Source organism: Eublepharis macularius, chromosome 4 (assembly GCF_028583425.1).
Source record: "Eublepharis macularius isolate TG4126 chromosome 4, MPM_Emac_v1.0, whole genome shotgun sequence".
Classification (NCBI taxonomy): domain Eukaryota; kingdom Metazoa; phylum Chordata; class Lepidosauria; order Squamata; family Eublepharidae; genus Eublepharis; species Eublepharis macularius.
Window position 1 is genome coordinate 27,697,983 of NC_072793.1, and position 19,124 is coordinate 27,717,106.

The following is a 19,124-nucleotide window of genomic DNA, read 5'->3' on the forward strand; positions in this document are numbered from 1 at the left end:
TTGCTTTCCCTCGGAGTATGTGTGCACCCTTTCTGCATAGTTGACCTTTATTTCCCAGACATCCCATCTTTGGAAAAGGATTTCTAAAAGAAGTGTAACTAATTATGTGATATGCAATATACAGAGTGTATTCTGAACCTCACTTTTTGGCACAGAAGTTGTTTGCTTTCTAACCCCGACTAAGTTTTTCCAAAACCATCTCGAACAAGAGCTTCTGCTTCTGCACAGGACGTTTTTCTTTCCCTTTCCTCTGCAGAGAAAAAAATAAATTCTACCTTGCCTGCTGTCTCCTCTTCCCCAATCCCACGAACCCTCTCATTGCTTTATGAAACTTACCTCCACCTGTGTAGTCGAACCACTGGGCAGCGAAGAAGTTTCACCCCCACCCATCTTCCTTTTATAAGAAACTGCAGGCAACGTCTTGTACTTACACCTACTACTTGCACAAATGACAGGGAACAGCAGGGACATGTTCATACAAGCGAAGTGTTTGGAGCCAACTCTATCAAGTGCAGGACACGGCAGCCCTCCGGCAAGGGGCCTGCAGTCTGCAGGCGACTCTCCACGACGGGCTTTAGAAGACGGCTGTGTCAGGCGTCTCTTTGCAGCCCAATAAATGTTCTGATCCAACGAGGTTCTTACCACCACTTCTAACAGTGGCTCATTAGATGCCCTGCTTGTGAACATCCCGAAAGTATGATGGCTGCATCACGCCGGTTATACATCTTCGTGTTTGGTACTCATGGACAGCAAGCTTGTTATCATTTAAAGATGCCTCCATGTCCAAATGCAGCAGCTTGGATCCAGACTAATTCTGTCAAGGGTGCAAGGATTTCTGCCAGTGCAGCACAATTCCCACCCCCCGCAAGCAGCCAGAAATGTCTGCATCCATCCCAGTCTCTCTCAATATTGGGTATAATTATGTAAACAGATATAGGACTGTTGGCTGAACGCTATTGCAAACAGGATGCTGATTCTTCCAACAAGAGCTTATTTCATTTGCTAGGGTCTACTTCTCCAACAAGGCTGTCATTCTCACACTGCTCAGAGCAGTCAAGCACTGCAGACTTCACGTTGGCATGTCCCATCCCTCAAATCCAGGAACTGAAACTTCTACTTAAAAAGTTTTTGAAGCAGCCACAAAATACTAGAGCAGGATTAGCAAGACAAAGATTCAAAGCCATGAAGCTTTCTAAGTGACCTCAGGCCAATCACACTTGTTCAAGATGTAGCCTCCCCTCCAGGGTTTTTGTGACAGCAAGATGGAGGGCAGAACCATTTGTCTCCTGAGCTCTTTAGAGGGATAGGAATATAAAAACAGCGTCATTAGAGCAGCTTCAGTTGTTCCCTTCTATACCACAGACTACTGTTTCTAGAAGACTCACATACTGCAGCTGCTACACGAAAAGGCTACTTCAGTCAAGCACATGGTAGTTGTAACATGCACAGAAACCACCCATGGCAGAAGACATTCTGAGGAAATGAGGAGGTGGTGGTGATCCAGCAGAGATTCGTCTGAAGTGGACTAACATGACACTGGTAGACAAAAAAGGAACCAGGAACATGTGAGATGGCAAAGACCAGGTGAAAAAACAGCACTCACTAGATGAGTGCCAAAGGGGTTGGGGAGAACAAGGGAAGGTGGAACTAGCAGACAGCATTTGTAGAGTGAAATTCTAAAGTCTCCATTACATTGTTTCACAGCAGGCTTATGTGCATTAGCTCTTCTTTTACCATTAGTAACTTCACAAGGAGGTCAAAATCATGATCAGTTTCAAGATTTTATTTTAACTGTCGGAAGGGGAAGCCGTTGATTCCAAATCTGTTAATCCTAATCTAAGATTTACAGACAAAATGTGCCAAATCAAACAAAAGTCTCCTCTAAGGAAAGGAGCAGGGAGGAGGATGTAGGGGCAGAGACATAGCTATGAAAGAACCACACACTTGGTCCCAGTTCTAGCACAACTTTGGGACTCAGTGCAGCCCACTGAACTGGACTGCCAAGCTGGAACATGCCTGTCTGGCAAGCGGAGATTTCAGACCCTGCCAACCTCCTGCTTCCTCAACTGCCAGGTCACTGAGGTTTCACTGGGGCTGCTCAGGTATCATGAAGGAAAGGGATCTAATCAAGGCAATAATAAATACTGACAGGCCAGGCACACAATTTCAAAGGCAGAACAGATACATAAGGCATTCACTGCTCTTGAGCATTTGTCCATCACAAGCTCTTTGTTCGAATCAGAGGAGGAGCAGCTGAGCTTGGCCAATCCATCTTCCAGCCCTGAAACTCTGAAGCGGTCCCAGGGACTTCCATGCTTTGCAACGAATTGGGATGTGACAGAACTAACAAAGTGATGGTGGCACTAGTGACTTCTAAGCCACACACACGAACCCGCCCCGCTGGAAGTAAGTGCTTCTCTAGCCATGGGAAGCCTGCAAGTGTAACAGCCTGAACCCTGCTTAAGTCCTTGCAGAACTCAACCTCAGCAGGATGATGGTCAAGCCAGGAGATGTAAATCAGAAGGGAGGGGAGTGTGTCTATGGATGGGATGGGAGCACATATAAAAAGTCTAACAAGGTTTGGAGGCCCCCTACCTGGGGGATGTATGTTACACACACATTAAGGCATCAGGGTTACAGAAACCATCACAAATGGAAAGCCAGCCCGTGCCCCCCCCCACTCTGCGGGGGAGGGGGAAGGCCGGCCATGAACGTGATTGAGCCTGGAATCAATTGGGGCAGCAGGCAGTTGCCAGCTTGGCGTGGAATCGTGATTCTTCCGCATTTCACCTCTTGCCCAGAGGCAGGAATGCCTCCAAATCCTCTCCCCCCTGCCCCCGCCCGAACAAGCAGGAACGAACATTGCTTCCCTTTTAGAACCTGCCTAAAATATATTCCAAAGGGTTAGAAGCAGCAGTGAAATGAGCCCAGGGGAAGGACATGAAGCATGTCTGCCTCTGTGCTCAGGGGGACAGACAAGGGTAGGTTTGGTCAATTTCTTTCAGTGATTCTCAGAGGGAACATGGGGCCTTGAGCCAAGAGGTCTTCCTGGTGTGCTAAAAGGGGAAGGGGAAGGTTATCCAATGCCAGCACTTTGGTACAGGGTGGGGAGTTCTACTGTAGCCACTGTCTGAGCAACTCTTGGGATTTGGCATTGGAAGGACTAATCCTTCCACTCCTTCTTGATGGTCAGGTTCCACTCCCAGGACAGGTGGTCCGTCTTGTCGTCATCTGTAAATTTCGATTTGATGTTGTAGCTGCCCCGGGCCAGCATACCCTTGGGGGCTTCCTCCACAGGGGTTAAGAACTCGTACTCTTCAGAACGTGGCCCGTAACTCCCAACCATGTAATCAGTCTTGTCAACTGGAAGGAGACAAAGCAGAGACAACTCATGAACCGTCAATTATAAAGACGCTTGAAATAAATCAATACCTCTCCACCAGGAGCTACGTTTGAGGCTCCTTAAACGGTCGGCCCGATGTGCTCGCTGTTCTGCTTTCTCTGCTGCTGCAGGAATTATGCGTTCACCACATTAGGTCAGCCCTGTTCCATTTTTGTAAGTGAAACCTGGCTTCCACCTAGGGAGGAAACAGCTCCTTTGCAAAGAGATTTCACCACAGGGTGGTATTCCCTCGCCTGAAAGCAGCAGATGAGATCAGGGATTCAGAACACAAGGCAGCACGGTCCCCACACTGCTTAACAAGCACTCACTCTTGACTCCTTTCCTGAACGTGTGTTGAATGTACTTCAGCCCTGAAACAATCTCCTTGTTCACCTAAAACAGACAGAAGAGGTCAGCCAGTCTGAACTTAACTGACAAGCGCCCTCCCCACAGCCAGAGCCAAGGTGATGGATCCTATCTCCCAATACATTTCGTTAACCACCCCTTCACAAGATCTTACCTGGAAGGAGATCTTTATCCGGTATTCCACAGCCTCCTTTAGCACAAATGACTGCTTCTTGAAACTCTCCAAGTCACCTGGGTGGCAAGACAGAGGCAGGAAATCAGAAAGAAACTGCCCCCAACGAGCAGGACCGTTCCTTTAACAGCAGCTTGATCTCCATTAAGCAGACAGCATTACTTTTCTACTTCCAATAGTAGTAAGAATGCTTAGATAGCCATTACACCAAGGCCACGGACCACCTGACAACAGAACTTGAAATCCTAGTTTCAACACCACATCTGACACCAGTGATCACAAGGGATCTTTCCAGCCCATGACAACCAAGATGAACACCATGATGGTCACCACCACTCAAGTTTTTTCAACATGGACGCCTGCCAGTGGGGCAGGCACACAGTCGGAAGACAGGTGCGGTGCAATAGAATAACTATCATATGGAAGAATCCTGGCCCCTAAAAGTGGCTTGTACACAAGTTGGCTCAATCTGAAACCAAGTGAGCCTTAAGCTTTATTAACAACAACTTTTGCGGTTTGGGGGGGGGGATCTCTTTATAAGCTCACCTCTGAAGCATGCCTCTCCTATTTCATAACCCAGCAAAGGGCAGAACAGCTATCTGTCTTGGCTGTTCCATGGGCACAAAAGACAGAGCAGAGGCTCCTTTGCTGAAACAGCCCAGTCTACCTTCTCAGGACAGATCTCAGTTCTGACGCAACCCACACTCACCTTTGAGGTCCAGCTCCAATGGGCCAGGGGCGCTGGCGCAGACCAGGGTCAGTTTTGTTACCACCACATTTGGAGCACTGGGATCTGAAACAGAAGGTGAGGGACAAGCATGAGAAGGTATGCAAACCAGTCCCCTGTTCACTCAACTGATAGCTACACGTATAAGAAGTTTCTTCTACAACTATGTTAAGGCCTCCATGGGATATATTACACCTGAAACTCTACCTTCGTTTTAAAAATTTCTATCTTCTAGACACCGATTGTGGAAAAGTGACAGCAAGCATGAAGGGATGTCAAAACCCAAAAGAGAGGAAATTCATCCAGTTGTCAGGTAATAAGATCTTTTATGCCACTTAGCTTGTATGATCGACTTAGTTACTGATCTGCCCTCTCCACCAGTGCCAGTCCCACCATTTCAGGATCTTCCACAATGACAAACCTCATATTAAGATTCATTTTGCTTTCACACTGGTTGCTAGCCTGTTTGATATGTACTGTTTATTCCAGTACACAGAGCTTTTTTCTGGGAAAAGAGGCGGTGGAACTCAGTGGTGGAACTCAGGACTGCACAATGACGCCACTTTGGGTCAGCTGGAACAAGGGGGTAGTTTTTTAAAGTTTAAATTGCCCTCGGCAAAAATGGTCACATGGCCGGTGGCCCCGCCCCCGATCTCCAGACAGAGGGGAGTTGAGATTGCCCTCTGCCTGGAGATCAGGGGGCGGGGCCACCGGCCATGTGACCGTTTTCAAGAGGTGCCGGAACTCCGTTCCACCTCGTTCCCGCTGAAAAAAAGCCCTGCCAGTACACCTAAGTGTATTGGTAGGCATTACGCATACTAAGCAGCTGATCTCTCTCAGATGTTTCTTTTTAGGCCAGAGCAGTTGGCAAGCCTTTAAGACCACACTGCCCAACTTTGGCCCGCTGGAAAGAACAGGAATACCTGCCCTTCAGGAGACGCTGGGTTCATTTGAATGAGGAAGGATCTGAAGAGCTCTGATCTTGACAAAAGCAAAAAATGTACCCTACAAAAACTCACCAGCAGAAACAGCGACATTTCCAAGCAGGGTCTCTTTGTACTTGCGTAAACTCTCATCGTCCTTGTCAAGTTCCTGGATCTCCTGGATGCTCTTCTGGGCAGGGGGCTTGTAATTGACAGAGTGCTCATCCTCTTCATTTTCGGCGGCAATCTGGGCCAGCTGCTCAGGGGTGGGTTCTTGTTCAGCCATCTCTGCAAGTGCAACCTATGTCTGGAGCGCAACGCAAAAGCACAAATTAGCACCTCCCGCAAGCAGCTTGAAATAAGTTATACCCATGCTCCGGAGAAGATCCCTTGCTCAAAGATGGAGACGGCGCTCGAGATGCTGTTTTGTGGTTTGAAGAGGCTCGGCTTGGGACAGGGCTCTTTTATGGGAAGAGAGAAAAGCAATATTCCTAGCTTAAGCGCTCCCATCCTCATGAGCAACAGCCTGCCCTTTGCCCGCTGCAGCTGGAGCAAAGATTTCTTTTGCAGGACAAGTCTCCTGGCCCCATATCAAGAGCTAAAGGCAGCCAACCAAGCAGTATGCCTGCTGCTTCCAGTTCTGCTCTCTACCACATGCTAGCTCCTCTAAAAAATTGTGCTCCAGGACTCACAAAGCAGGCAGACCAGTGTTAGCAGCTGCCAGGAGGGGTGGGGGCACTCAGGACATCCAGCTGCCAAGTCCCTTTTGAAAAAGGTTAAATAAGACCAGCTAATGCAGCTGCTATTAGCGGGGTGGGGGCTGGGGTAATAAGCTGCAGGCACTCAAGATCTTGAATAGGAAGCTATTATGTGGAGAGGGGAAAGTAACTGCAGTTAAGGAAGTCTGCTCTTATTATAACTCTATACACTCCCGGCTCCTCCTCTACATACTGTGAACTCCATTAGAAGTCACTATATCCCTGGGGATTCTCTGGGAAGCTGAGAAAGAATCGGAGGTTGTGTTCTCCAACAGCAAGATTTCAAAGGCTTTCGAGTTTTCTTTTTGTGGTGTTGGCAAAAAGCAAGCTCATGAGTCTTGACTTTTTCACAGCTATGCTGCACAGGGAGATAGCTGCTCTCCCCTACTTCCTCCTCCCTTCAGTGCTGCTTCTTGAGCTTTCCTTCTGCATATTTATGCAAAGTAGATCTTAGGAGGTCATAACAAAGGCTAAAATGCTGCCAATGCTAACAGACGCCAAAGACCCAAAGGGTGGAACACTTGAATCCAAAACTCATACCCACAGAACACCCGCCAAATCACCTACTCTTGCATAAAGTACTGGTTCCAAAGTACTAACTCTTCATTTACATAATGTAAGAACTAGATCAAACAGGGAAAAACACACATGACGCAAACAAAAGTAAAAGCCATTCCTTTGCCTCAAAACATCATGGGATGGAAAGTAGGTATCGAATGCTAGATTAATCCCAGCACACATATTTGACCTCCACAATTCGAAGCCCTGGAGAGTTTCTGCCATATCACCTAACATTGCATTGAGAACCTAGCTCAGATCTTTTCTACTTTTGATCGTTTCGAGTCTAGTGCGTCCAACTAAAGCATGCATAGTTTGTGCTGCTCCTGACTCTATGGCTCGTTCAGACACCATCATTGCACGGACCAGGAGCCTACCCCCATGTGCTTTGGAAGAGTACACTACCTGCCACCTCCAGTCACCAGGCTGCATGAACAGGAGCAAGGCTCAAATGTACAGTACATATATAGCTGCAGTAGGCACAAGCCAACAGGGATTGCGTTCACATGTACCAAAGCTTGAACATACAAAGCATATAACTAAGTCGCCCCTGTTCACAACATGACAATTGCATGTATTAGGACGACTGCAGGCAGGCAGTGAGTATTCCCAATGTGGCTGGCTGGCAGGCTCCTGGTAATGTCTGAATAGGGCTAAGGAGCACTAAACAATGAGAAGTTACCAAACCACTGAATGAAAATCCTCACGATGATCCAGACTCACTGCACAAAACTTCATGGTTTTGCAAGACAATGTAGGTATAGAGGTTGGCCTTGGATCAGGGAGACCCAAGTGTCAATCCCCACTCCGGCAGGGAAGCTTGCTGGGTGACTTCAGGCAAGTCACACCCTCACAGCCTAACCCACTTCACAGGGTGGTTGTGAGGATAAAATAGAGAATAATGCAAGCCATTGTGCCCCCGGAGGGGCGGGGGAGAAAGGCAATACGTAAGTGATATAAAATTTAGTCATTTCAGACAAGACTAATCAATTGCACTCCTACTGGTTAGCCTCGGAGGCAGCTTACGAAAACAAAAAATCCACATACTAACTCAGAAATAATTTAAACATCTAAACCTCACACTTCTTAGCGGGGGGGGGGGGGAGAGATAGGAAACCTGGAAAGAGAAGGAGCTGCAGAAACTGTAACATGATAAATTAGGAGGGCTGGAACTTTGAGTATTTGTCGAAGTAGCTAAAGAAACAAAAAACAGCAGCCGGAGAAGAAACTGCACTGACACACCAACAAGAACTCTGCAATGAACTGCTGTTCACCTAGCACACACTGGTCCCACTGCTATGAAGGCAAGAACAATGTATGTTTTTATTCCTTTGTATTGGTTGTGTTACACCTGCTTAAATACTTAAAGAAAAACGTATGCATCCATTAGGCTAAAGGACTGCAACGCCGACTCTCCTCACATGTTCCTTTAAGGGAAGATTAAATCAGATGGCTTTAAAATCTAATTCCTGTATAACAGAAAGAACTACACGTGGCCAAGGAGAACAAGGAGAAAAGTACGGGACACACAAGAGAAAACGTTGGCTCCCTAGCAAATCGAAGCACACGTGCCTCCCAAATGAGGCAACATGTAAGCGGCAGGGCAGGGAACACCACCGTCTCTCAGAGGTGACAGTGCTCCTAAGAATGCACTTAATCTGGAAGGAGACCCTCACCTACTCCCCCCTCAACAAAATAATTGCTCTCACAGCCCAAAGAGGCTACAGTCACCAGACATAAGCAGAGCTCGGCATAAAGAGACATACTGTTCGAGCATTCTTTCTTCAAAAAAGACTACTGCCACGGTTAATTTAGTTTTGCATCATTTACAAATAAGACAAATCAAGCTTATTTGGAGAGGTTAACTATGGCAAAATATGATCATTTTTCCAGGCTCTTCATGAACAAGAACTCCTACTCGCCCCATCTGCAGCTGAGGCATGAGTAAGACACTCGTGCCAAGAAGCGGCAAGAACGTTTGTGCAGCAGTAGCCGTATTTTGCATCACAATCAAATATGGACTAAAGTACACTGTAGGATACACACGTTCCTCTCACTGTCAGACTAGGAGGCAGGACATGGGGTGGGTGGGGAAGCAACTTCCTTTACGGAAGATGTCCGCTACCTAGGAAAGCAGATTGGTTATGAAGATGTGGAAGGACTGCATCTCAGCCTAACTCACCCTAAGGCAGTAAGAAGCCAGGTGTTTTCCAGACATGGGAAGGCTCTGGCAACCTGGCACCCTTCCCATTATCTACAGGGTATACGGTATGCAACGCCAGCCCATTAACCCACATCAGCTGGGCGCTGGCTCTCCTTTACACCCTGCAGGAAACTCTTCCCAGAATTGAGTTGCCGTAAGCTTTACAATTATTGGAACACTATAGTAGAGAGGAGAGGAACTTAGGTGGACCCCAGTTTTACACAGAACAAGCATCTAGACGTGTTCTTTGGTAAGGTGGCACCCATTTTTCAAGGGGAAAAAATGTCAGCAAACAGTATTCTTTTCCTACCAAAGGGAGTGCCCGGTTCTCAAGACTGGAAGGATAACATGATGCAGCCCAGCCCTATTCCATTAGAAAGCAGCACAAGCTATCTCTCCTCCAAACAGGAAGTTGGCTCAATCTCCAAGGGTGTGGCCACATGCCTTGGACATGACACCAAAAAAGCAGCTGCCATTGGCACTGTTCTGCTACTTTCTCCACTGGATTAAGCTGCTGCCAGGCGCCTGCCTGCTTATTTCCTACTCCCTAAAGGCAGCATTCTACTCTGGCCACTAGGAAACATAGCTATTACATCACCATCTCGTGGCCCCAAACTGTACTGCTAGGCTCAATGCTCCCTCCTTCCCTCACCCCCTCTCAAAACCGCAAAACATTGCTCAGAGACATTATTGGGCATGGCCAATCCCCTCTTTGCAATTTACATGTGTATCAAGTGTTGGAAACGGAGACACTTCACAAAATTATTCAACGACCAGCCCTGATAGTTTACTGCAACAAGTATATATACAAATTTTAGACTGGAATAAATTTGTTAGTCTAAAGCACCAGACACCTGTTTGCTGTTCCACAAAATAAAGCAACATACACAACAAGGGCAGTGGCAGATACAGGGGCTGCACACATGAGGTATGCAGTCACAACATTGCCACAGAAATCCAGCAGCACCAGTGCAAAGGATCAGGATCTGTAACTCTCACCCCCCAGCCAGGAGACTAATCCTCTAAAGGTGGCCAGTGTTAGAAGCCAGGAAAGCTGATCTGACAGCCAAGATTCCCAGGGAAGGCAGGCACCACATCCCAGCCCCACAGCATACAAGCAAGTGCTTAGTCCTTGAAAGTAGAGCAACAACTTCTTTGCTCTTAGCAGCATATGCAGATCTGCAGTGGCCATTCTGAAGGCCAATCAGGTTGCAAAGTTATAACACAATGAAGCAGCCTTTGGGAAGTGCAGCCAGCCCTTGTGACCTTTGCAGAGGAGCAAGAAGCAGCCTCCTTTCACACCACAACTGCATATCCAGGAGCAGAGCTTACTCCAACCTCCTAAACCTCTTCAAAGAGTCTAGTTTAAGGGTCAGCAAGATAAAGGCTGCCTGAAGTGAACAAAGGCCCTTTATCCCTCTGTTTCCAGGTGGCAGGCAAAGCATCAATGGAATCATTTGAATCAGTCTTCCAGACTTTCTGCTCCTAATACCTGTGGAAGAAGAGCTCCTGTGCGCCCAGCCAGAATTCACATACAGTTCAGACTCTTCAAGTATATGGGAGCCAAGAACAGGCTTGTGAACACTTGCAAGAGACAGGCCCCAGTGTTTCAAGCGGTCCAAAGCAATAAAATGGATTAGGGGGGAAGAGACCACCAAAATAATCATGCAGCACTATTTGGCATTTCCAGGAAGTTTTGCAACCAAATTCAGCTAATGTGCTTATCCAGGAAATGAAGCTTAAGAAGACAACACCAACATTCTAGTATATATGCAGGCAACATTCATACCAAGCATAAACCAAGGGTCATAAGATTAATCCCCCACATTAGAGGGTGAAACAAATCTGTACTTATTATATGCGTCCCACTCAAATGTGGACTTCGGCACCGTGCGAATCACAGCTCTCGTTTTTTAAAAAAAATCATTTTAGGTAGAAGGAGCAGCTTTGAAAGTGTGTAGGGAAAGCTAATAAACATTACGGTGGTGGAAAGCAAGATTTTAGGGGGGGGGTATAGTTCTTATGGCTCATATTCTCTCTCTCACTGTCCATGTGCTACAGTTCCTATGCCCTGTGCTATCCTACTGCTCAATCATTCCAGCTCTTCATCTTGAAAGCAAGAATATTTTGCTGTGAGTATTTTGCTGATTTGTGCCATGTTTCCTTTGCGCAGATCTGAAAGAGAGCAGCATCCATGCAAAAAACGACAATGGGATAGAACTGAAGCTCATTTCGAACACAGTGCAATGACCACAACATCCCTGCCCTCAGACATGACCTTCTGAGCAGCCAACAGTTACATCTCTAACACTGCCCCTGCTTGTCTAACTGCCAGGATTTCCTGTACATGACCCAATCACTTACTATTAATGTGACTATTAAAGCCAGCAGAAACTGTTGAAGGGAGCCATTTCATCACACTTAACCGGGTGGGCACCACATTGCTCTACCAAAATTAGTGACGTTTACACATTAACTTCAAGGATCATCCACAAACCATGAGTGTACTTGTTGCAAAATTAGTAATACTTGCATACATTTCCAAGACTGGACTACACAGCTGAACTGGAAAGCCTGCAAAGTCACCTAATATTGCTTAATATACTGGGGGAGGAAAAGTCAGGAAGAGGAGATTAACTAGTGCTGTAGCTCCCAAGACTACTATAGCACTAATTTAGAACTGACATACAAACTCTCAAAGAAAACCAGCATACTTGGCCTAAATATCACACTGAAGGCAATTCTGTGAATGTTCCCTTACAAAACTAATCTAAGATCAGCTACTGAATTAATATGGCTAACCCCCAAAAGCTATGATCTTAACCCACTTTAAATCTGAAGCTTCAACACAGCAACAGCAGTACTGTAGGGAAAATGTCAATTAGTAAAGCGCAGAAAAGCTTGCCTGTCCCCAAGTGATTAGGATACTCACCACATATATAAAGAATGACAGTTCAATTCCCATTTGGACTTGCAGTAAATAGCTCTATAAATCATCATTTATTCACTGAGTCAGACAGAAAGATACAGGACAGGCCATATCAGCCCATCATATACTACTGGTCAAACATTAATGTGCCTTGCCGCTATAAATACAATGATCTGTAGCTCCTTCACACATTTTCATTCATGGTTTCAAACTAAATTTTCTAACTGCAGAAATGAAGTTTCCTGCTTCACCAGCCACTGATGTCCACAAAATCTTACTGCGGGGCGACAGGAGGCCCTGAGGGGGGTCTGCAAAAGGAAAGGAATCTGTGGAAATTACCAATTTAGACTGGACCCAATGAGCATGAATTTATTATGCAGCACAGTTATAAAATGTTGCCCAAGTAACTTTGCTAGTATATCTATCAGGCAGCCTGTATGTGCCGTAGATGCCCATTCTGTGTACATATAAAGATGCATAATACATCCCATTCCTACATAGGTCACCACTCGGTAAGAAACCTTAGCATACCAAACTGCCCTTCATCTGACATGAAGGGCCCAGGTCTACCATGTACACAAGACTGCTTTCTGTTACATTAAGGCAGCTTTCTTTTCAGTATCTATTGTCAGATCTTTCCTGTTCCCCAAAACATTACATATAAGGCATATGCTTATACGGAGATTTCTAAAGATGGGGGTCCACCGGAAATTAAGTATGATGGTCTTCTGAGAAAGCAGACTGTGAATCCATCAGAAGAATATTCAGCATGGGAGGAAAAACATACAAGCTTTGCCACCTGGGAAATTTGCAGCTGAAGAGAAGCAAGAACAGAAGCCTCTCACAGCAATGGTCCCCAAGGCTAAACCACTAAGTCACGCTGGCAGAAGGTTCCATCTGAACAAACGGGAGATCCCATCATCCTCAGAGATAATGCACTGTGCTGCAACCAGGCAGAACAGAATCAGTGGAGAGTTTCAACTTAGCCTTGGTATATATGCCGTTTAAAATGCTTTCTGTTGCATATGCTTATTTGCCCTACAGCGTAGCAAATGTTTTGTTGAGAGTTATTAGCTTTCAGAATTAGAGCTCAGAACAGGATAAAAATAAAAACAAAAGTCTGGTATAGAAACCTTTCACATACTTTCCTGGTTAATATGCTGCAACTTGTAAGTACTGGCTATCTTTGCAAGAATGCTACTGGTGGGAAGCCGGATGATAAATCCAGGCCCTTAACCTAGCACAGAATTTAAGAGATTTTGATGTCTGGCCTGCATTTATCTGCTGGATAATAGTCACTGCCACTGTGTGAGCTGATAGGGCAAGTCGGCTAAACTGCAGAATATACAAACTCAGCTGCAAATGTTGACAAGAATAAAAGAGGAAGGCACTCCAGGAGCCTTTGCTTTTACTGGAAATACTACAATGCCTATCTAGGCTATACTATGAAGAGCAGCTGAGCTAGGAAATCATTGAGATTAACAGTCAGTATTGTGCACTGGCAGAGCTTTGATGGGTGAAGGAGATAGGAGTCAGCTTGCAGGAGCACAGATACAAGGCTAGCAAAGCAACAGAAGCAATGCTCTATGCTAGGGACTCGAAACTTCAAGTAGAGTTCCTTTAATTCTACTAAAGTTTTCAGGCAACAAGGGTAGTATAAAGCAGAAGACACTACTAGCCCCCACCTTGAAAATTGTTTTTTTTTTTTATTGTAGCATGGCTACACCAAGGATCAAGTTTTTGCCATGCAATTATTCTACCCACCATCATCAAGACTTATCAAAATGCCCAGGGTCAAAATGGCAGCCACGTTGTTAACCAAAATATGCTGCAACATTTCAGCTAATTAAGGATACTCACAGCTTCTATTTTGTTTCTGGGTGTAATATGAAGTGAAAGTTTTGACATTTAAAATTCTAAATGCTCTGAGAGGAGGTATCTGAAGAACCACCTGCTCCCATATGAAACTGCCTGCCAGGCTGACAGAGTCACTGCAGGCCTCCCCTCTGGGTGCTCACTACCTTTGGCTTTTTTTAAAATGACTTCCACTTAGGACTATTTTTGTTATCATTTGGGCACCAAAATACATTCTATTCTCTGAAGCTTTTGGTAGTTAATGCCTTGTTTCATATTATGCTTTTGGTGGTGTATTAGTCTTACTGGCTTAATTTGTAATCATCTCCTAATCAACTATCTTACTCCCGTCTGGTAATAGCTACTGCTTTTTGTAAATCCACTCTAAAGGGCAGGTTCCTAAGAGTTCCTAAGCAAGGGCAAGAGTTCCTAAGCAGACCTTGACTAAGCAATTAAGACCACTGAGAGTAACACACTGAGAAGACTGTTAAGGACACACAGGGTTAACTGGTATACAGAGAGCAAGGATCCACAAAATACTTAATACATTTAAGCTGTTTTCCCTTATTAGACACAGAATGACAATTAAAGAAAAACACTGTTTCAGAGCCCCCTGTTCTGTTTAACACACAGGGAGGGGTTCTCTCTATCACACGCAAGGGTTCATTTCTGACCTATTTATATAAGCCCTGTAAAGAAAATAATTGCAGAAACTATCTCCAATATGTCTGCTTCTACTGGAAGCTAAAATTACTCTGCATCACAATACTTTTCAGGTAAGCAGAGGATCACAAACCTTTTCCAAAGAATTACTGGTAGGACAATTTGGTGCCGTGGTTAAGAGCAATGGGACTCTAATCTGGAGAACCGGGTTTGATTCCCCACTCCTCCACTTGAAGCCAGCTGGGTGACCCTGGGTCAGTCACAGCTCTCTCAGAGCTCTTTCAGCCCTACCCACCTCACAGGGTGATTGTTATGATGATAATATTAACACACTTTGTAAACCGCTCTGAGTGGGTGTTAAGTTGTCCTGAATGGTGGTATATACATTGAACTTTATTATCACATACACCCTACAGTTATCTTATCTCAGGTTTTTCCATTAGTAATCTGATAAGCAAAGAAGAAAGGCTGAATGTAAGAAAAGCCTCACACACAAGATATATACACTCAACCTCTTGCATTCAGCAGGCATCAACTGTAAATATGCCCACAATGCCAACAGCCCAGACGGGGAAAAAGCTTCAATTTCCCTGCTGTTATCTGTAACATGCTGCACCACATACCAGATCATTTTTTAAATTTACATCTCATTTCTCTCTCTAATGGGAATCAAAACAGCTTATATTGTAGGCCCAAAAGTTAAGCATGCTCCCACTTCTCAACCTATCACCAGTTCTATTATAGCATTTTACAGTTTCTACTAAAAATGTAGCCAGCATATACCACACACAAAGAATACCATGACAGCCAGCTTGTAAACACCTTGCCTAGTTGCTTGTGACAAGACTAGCTAAAAGCCTACACAGAGGCTCAACAAGTTGTGGAACAAGCAGATTTATAAGTTCAAATTACTTCGTTGAACAAAGGTCATCTTAACATCTTTAAATGTTAAACATTTAAGCAACAATTTTAAGCACACTTACTAGGAAGTAAGCCCTACTGATTTTAACAGGATTTTTGCTCATGGTTGTAACTACACAAGGACTACCTAACCATATTATTTTAAGAGCAATACATAGCTACTCTCTATAATAACAGCTACCTACATATTCTTAGTTTCTCTTGAACTCATCTCCCATGACTTCTAGACACAAAACCCCATTTCATCTTACAGGCCCTTGCTAACATCGATGTCAGTTCAAGAAGTGACCTTTTAACAACAAACACAACAAATCTTAATTTCAAATAGGTTCAATTTTCTCCTGCCGTCATTTTCTCTATTCCGGAAACCCTTCCTACTCTAACACTTAGTATGTGCAGATTTACTCAGTCATGAAAGAAATGCACTCTGAACATGCTCAGATGCCCTCTTACCCCAGAGCCAAGGGAAAGCACTGAAACACTGATCTGCAGATCAAACGCACCTCTGGGACACGCAGATACGTTTTTTAGAGAGAGACATACAAAAGGCACATGGGAACCCATCAGACCACAAACGAGCCACTTACTAAGTACAAACAACTGCGGCATATTTAAGAACATAGTTTAGGGAGGTGTGGAGACCTCAATAGCCACAGGAACAATACATTCCCTAAAGCCACCAATGCTCCATTCTCAACAAAGTTACCAAAGTAACAGTGCAACCCTAAGCAGAGTTACTCCAGTCCAAGCCCATTGATTTCAATGGGTAGACTGGAGCAACTCTGCTTAGGATTGCACTGTAAGTAACCAAGTACTCAAGACTGGGAAACAGGAACGCCCCACCAACGATAAGAAACCGGGCTGGACTCAAAATCACGGCTATAGGAAGCAGCGGAAGACACAACGCGCAGTGCCGGACGTTAGCAAACACACGAGGGCAGCGGCAAGGGGGGGAAATGTCAGCCTCCCTAGTAGCGCGGACACGGAGAGGGAGCCAGATTTGAGCGGGGTCAGGAAACGCCAGTCTTCCTGACCCCAGAATGGACGCCAAGAAAGCCCACAGCGCCGCAGAACGAAAAGGCAAAGAGGCGCTCCGGATAACGGGGAGGCCCAACGTGGAGGGGGAAGAAGGAAACGACCGGGGGGGGGGGGGTAGAAAAGGGACGAGTCGGAGCCCTGAGGCGCAGGCGACAGAGGGCGGCGGCCGCTGGAGGGAAAGGAGCAAGGAAAGCGCGCGCGAGAGAGAACCGGCGCCGAGAGCCCTACCCAGCACCGGCTCCTGCCTCGCCTCGCCGCTAGTCCTGCTGCCGCCACCGGTGACAAACGCCGCCCGCCACCGCCCAGACCCACCCCGTGCGCGCCCCCGCACTTCCGCGACACCCACCGCCGTCACTTCCCTCAGGCAAGAAGGCGGGGTAGCGATATTTCCCGCCGGAACGTCACTTCCGGTGAGCGGGCCGTTTGATTGCCTCTCCCTTGCCATTTTTTTAGTCAATGGGGCAGAGGGAGATTGGAACCGAAACGGGCGGGAATAGGTCATAGAGAGCACACTCAACGGCTAGAGTGTCTCCAGTCGCCTTTCGCCTTTGCCTCGCCCCGCAGCCATCTTGGAGCGGGAGTGGCGGAGTTTTCTTTCTTGCTGATACTGGGGGAATGAGGCTCCCTCGGTAGCTAAAAGAGCTCCACTTGTAGCGGCGCCCTTCGGGCCAGCTAAGAGGGAAAGTGGCCTAAAGACGTCCGCCTCTTCTTGTCAGTATTTGCAAAAGCAGATTGGAATTATAGTTCAGTCCCTCCCTCACCAACCCTATTTTGACTGTGTGTTATGTCCGTCTATGGCGACCCTACGAATGAAAGCCCTCCAAAACGTCCTATCGTTAACGGACTTGCTCAGATCTTGCAAACTGGAGGTCGTGGTTTCTTGAGTCAAGCCTTCTCGTTTTAGGTATTCCTCTTTTCCTACTGTCTTCCACTTTCCCTAGCATTATTTTCCCCTGAGAATCTTGTTCTCTCATAATGTGATCAAAGTACGATAGCTTCAGTTTTGTCCTCTTAGCTTCTAGGGAGGATTCAGGCTTGATTTGATCTAGTACCCGCTTATTTATCTTTTCGGCTGTGGTATCTGCAAAACTCCAGCACCACATTTCAGATGAATCAATTTTCTTCCTGTCAGCTTTCTTCAGTGTCAAACTTTCACATCCATGCATAGTAATGGGGAATACCATAGTTTGGACTGCTGGGACTTAACTCGTTTAAGGCTGCCTTTTCTCCAAGCTAGGTACCCTACTCAGAGTTCCTTCCTCCCATGTAATCCACCCAGAAACCCTGAAGTTGAAATGAGTTTTTTGTGGCGCTTTAAGGACTAATGAAATTTTATTCCCATCTTAAGTTTTTGTGAAACCCACTTCTTAGCTGCAGTGTGATCTTAACAATGTAAATACTTTATGCATGGGAGGAAAGGATTCAAGAAACTATGATACGAAGATTATGTAATATGCAATTATGTGATATGCAATTACATAAAATTCAAACAAACCAAGAAAAATACTTTCTTAGTAATGGAAAAGGTCGACTGGGAGTGGTCATCAGAAGGTTTGGGCTCAGGTGTCACCAGTATGTAAATTATACTCAGCTCCCCTCTACCTTTTTTTTCCATCTTATTTCAAGGATGCTATTGATGGTTTGAACTGGTGCTTGGAGTTAGTAATGGGCTGGATGAGGGTGAACAAACTTAAACTTAATCCTGACAAGTTAATAGAAAGGCAGACCAGGGCCGTTTCCAGATGGCTTACCTGCACCCGGGACGTCGCACCACGTTTCAGATCATGCCAGGGAAAACGTGAAATATTGCATTTTCTCACGCGAGTTTTGCGCGATCTCGTGCAAAACTCGCATGAGAAAACGCGGTATTTCGCGTTTTCCCCGGCACGATCCGAAACGTGGCGCGACGTCCCGGGTGCAGGCAAGCCGTCTGGAAATGGCCCAGGAACATGAGATCTATCCTGTCTTAGATGGGGTTATAATTCCCTCGAAAAACCAGGTTAGCAGCTTGAGAGTGTTGCTCAACACAGCAATCACCTTAGAAAACCAGGTGGCTGCAGTGGCCCAGAGCACTTTTGTTCAGCCTCTGTTGGTGCACCAGCTGTACTTGCTCGTCTCAGTGAGTCAAATCTAGTCATAGTGTGACTTAGTTACATCTAGACTGAACTACTGCAATGTGCTCTACTTGGTGCTACCCTTGAAGAGTGTTTAGAAGCTGCAGATAGTGTTGAACTCTGCAGTTGCTGGTTGTGGCCATCTATCAGAAGCACATGACCCCAATAGTAAAACGATTGCACTGGTTACCAATCTGCTCCAAAGCATAATTCAAGATGTTGGTTTTGGCCTTTAAAGTCCTACATGGCTTGTGATTGTGGTATCTGACCATCTGATCCCGTATGTTCCTGCCTAGGAATTAAGATCACAGGGGAAGCCATCTGACTGTCCCAGACTGCTGCTAAAGAAACTGATGTGGTAGGCACACAAGAGATGGCCTCTTTGGTGCCAATCCCATTATTATGGATTAGGATCCCCAGGAAGGTGAACCTGGTCCCTTGAGACCAATCTTCAGGAGGCAGTGAAGACATTTTTATTTAGAGCTGCTTTTAATTAATGTTTTGAGAACCTCATTT

General features: G+C 45.8%; 1 protein-coding gene across 2 annotated transcripts; it reads right to left on the reverse strand.

Annotated features, from left to right (window-relative positions):
• Positions 1-1,762: 1,762 nt before the first annotated feature.
• Positions 1,763-16,861, reverse strand: ARHGDIA (Rho GDP dissociation inhibitor alpha). Of its 2 annotated transcripts, none has more exons than XM_054977135.1 (6): positions 16,841-16,861; positions 5,667-5,877; positions 4,630-4,713; positions 3,903-3,979; positions 3,712-3,775; positions 1,763-3,363 (listed from the first exon to the last, which is right to left on the reverse strand). In XM_054977135.1, the coding sequence occupies exons 2-6, from the start codon at positions 5,854-5,856 to the stop codon at positions 3,164-3,166; spliced, it is 615 nt and encodes a 204-aa protein (XP_054833110.1). In that variant the 5' UTR covers positions 5,857-5,877; positions 16,841-16,861; the 3' UTR covers positions 1,763-3,163. The 2 variants fall into 2 exon arrangements, with proteins under 2 accessions (XP_054833110.1, XP_054833109.1); XM_054977134.1 differs by lacking the exon at positions 16,841-16,861 and adding an exon at positions 16,723-16,826.
• Positions 16,862-19,124: the final 2,263 nt, after the last annotated feature.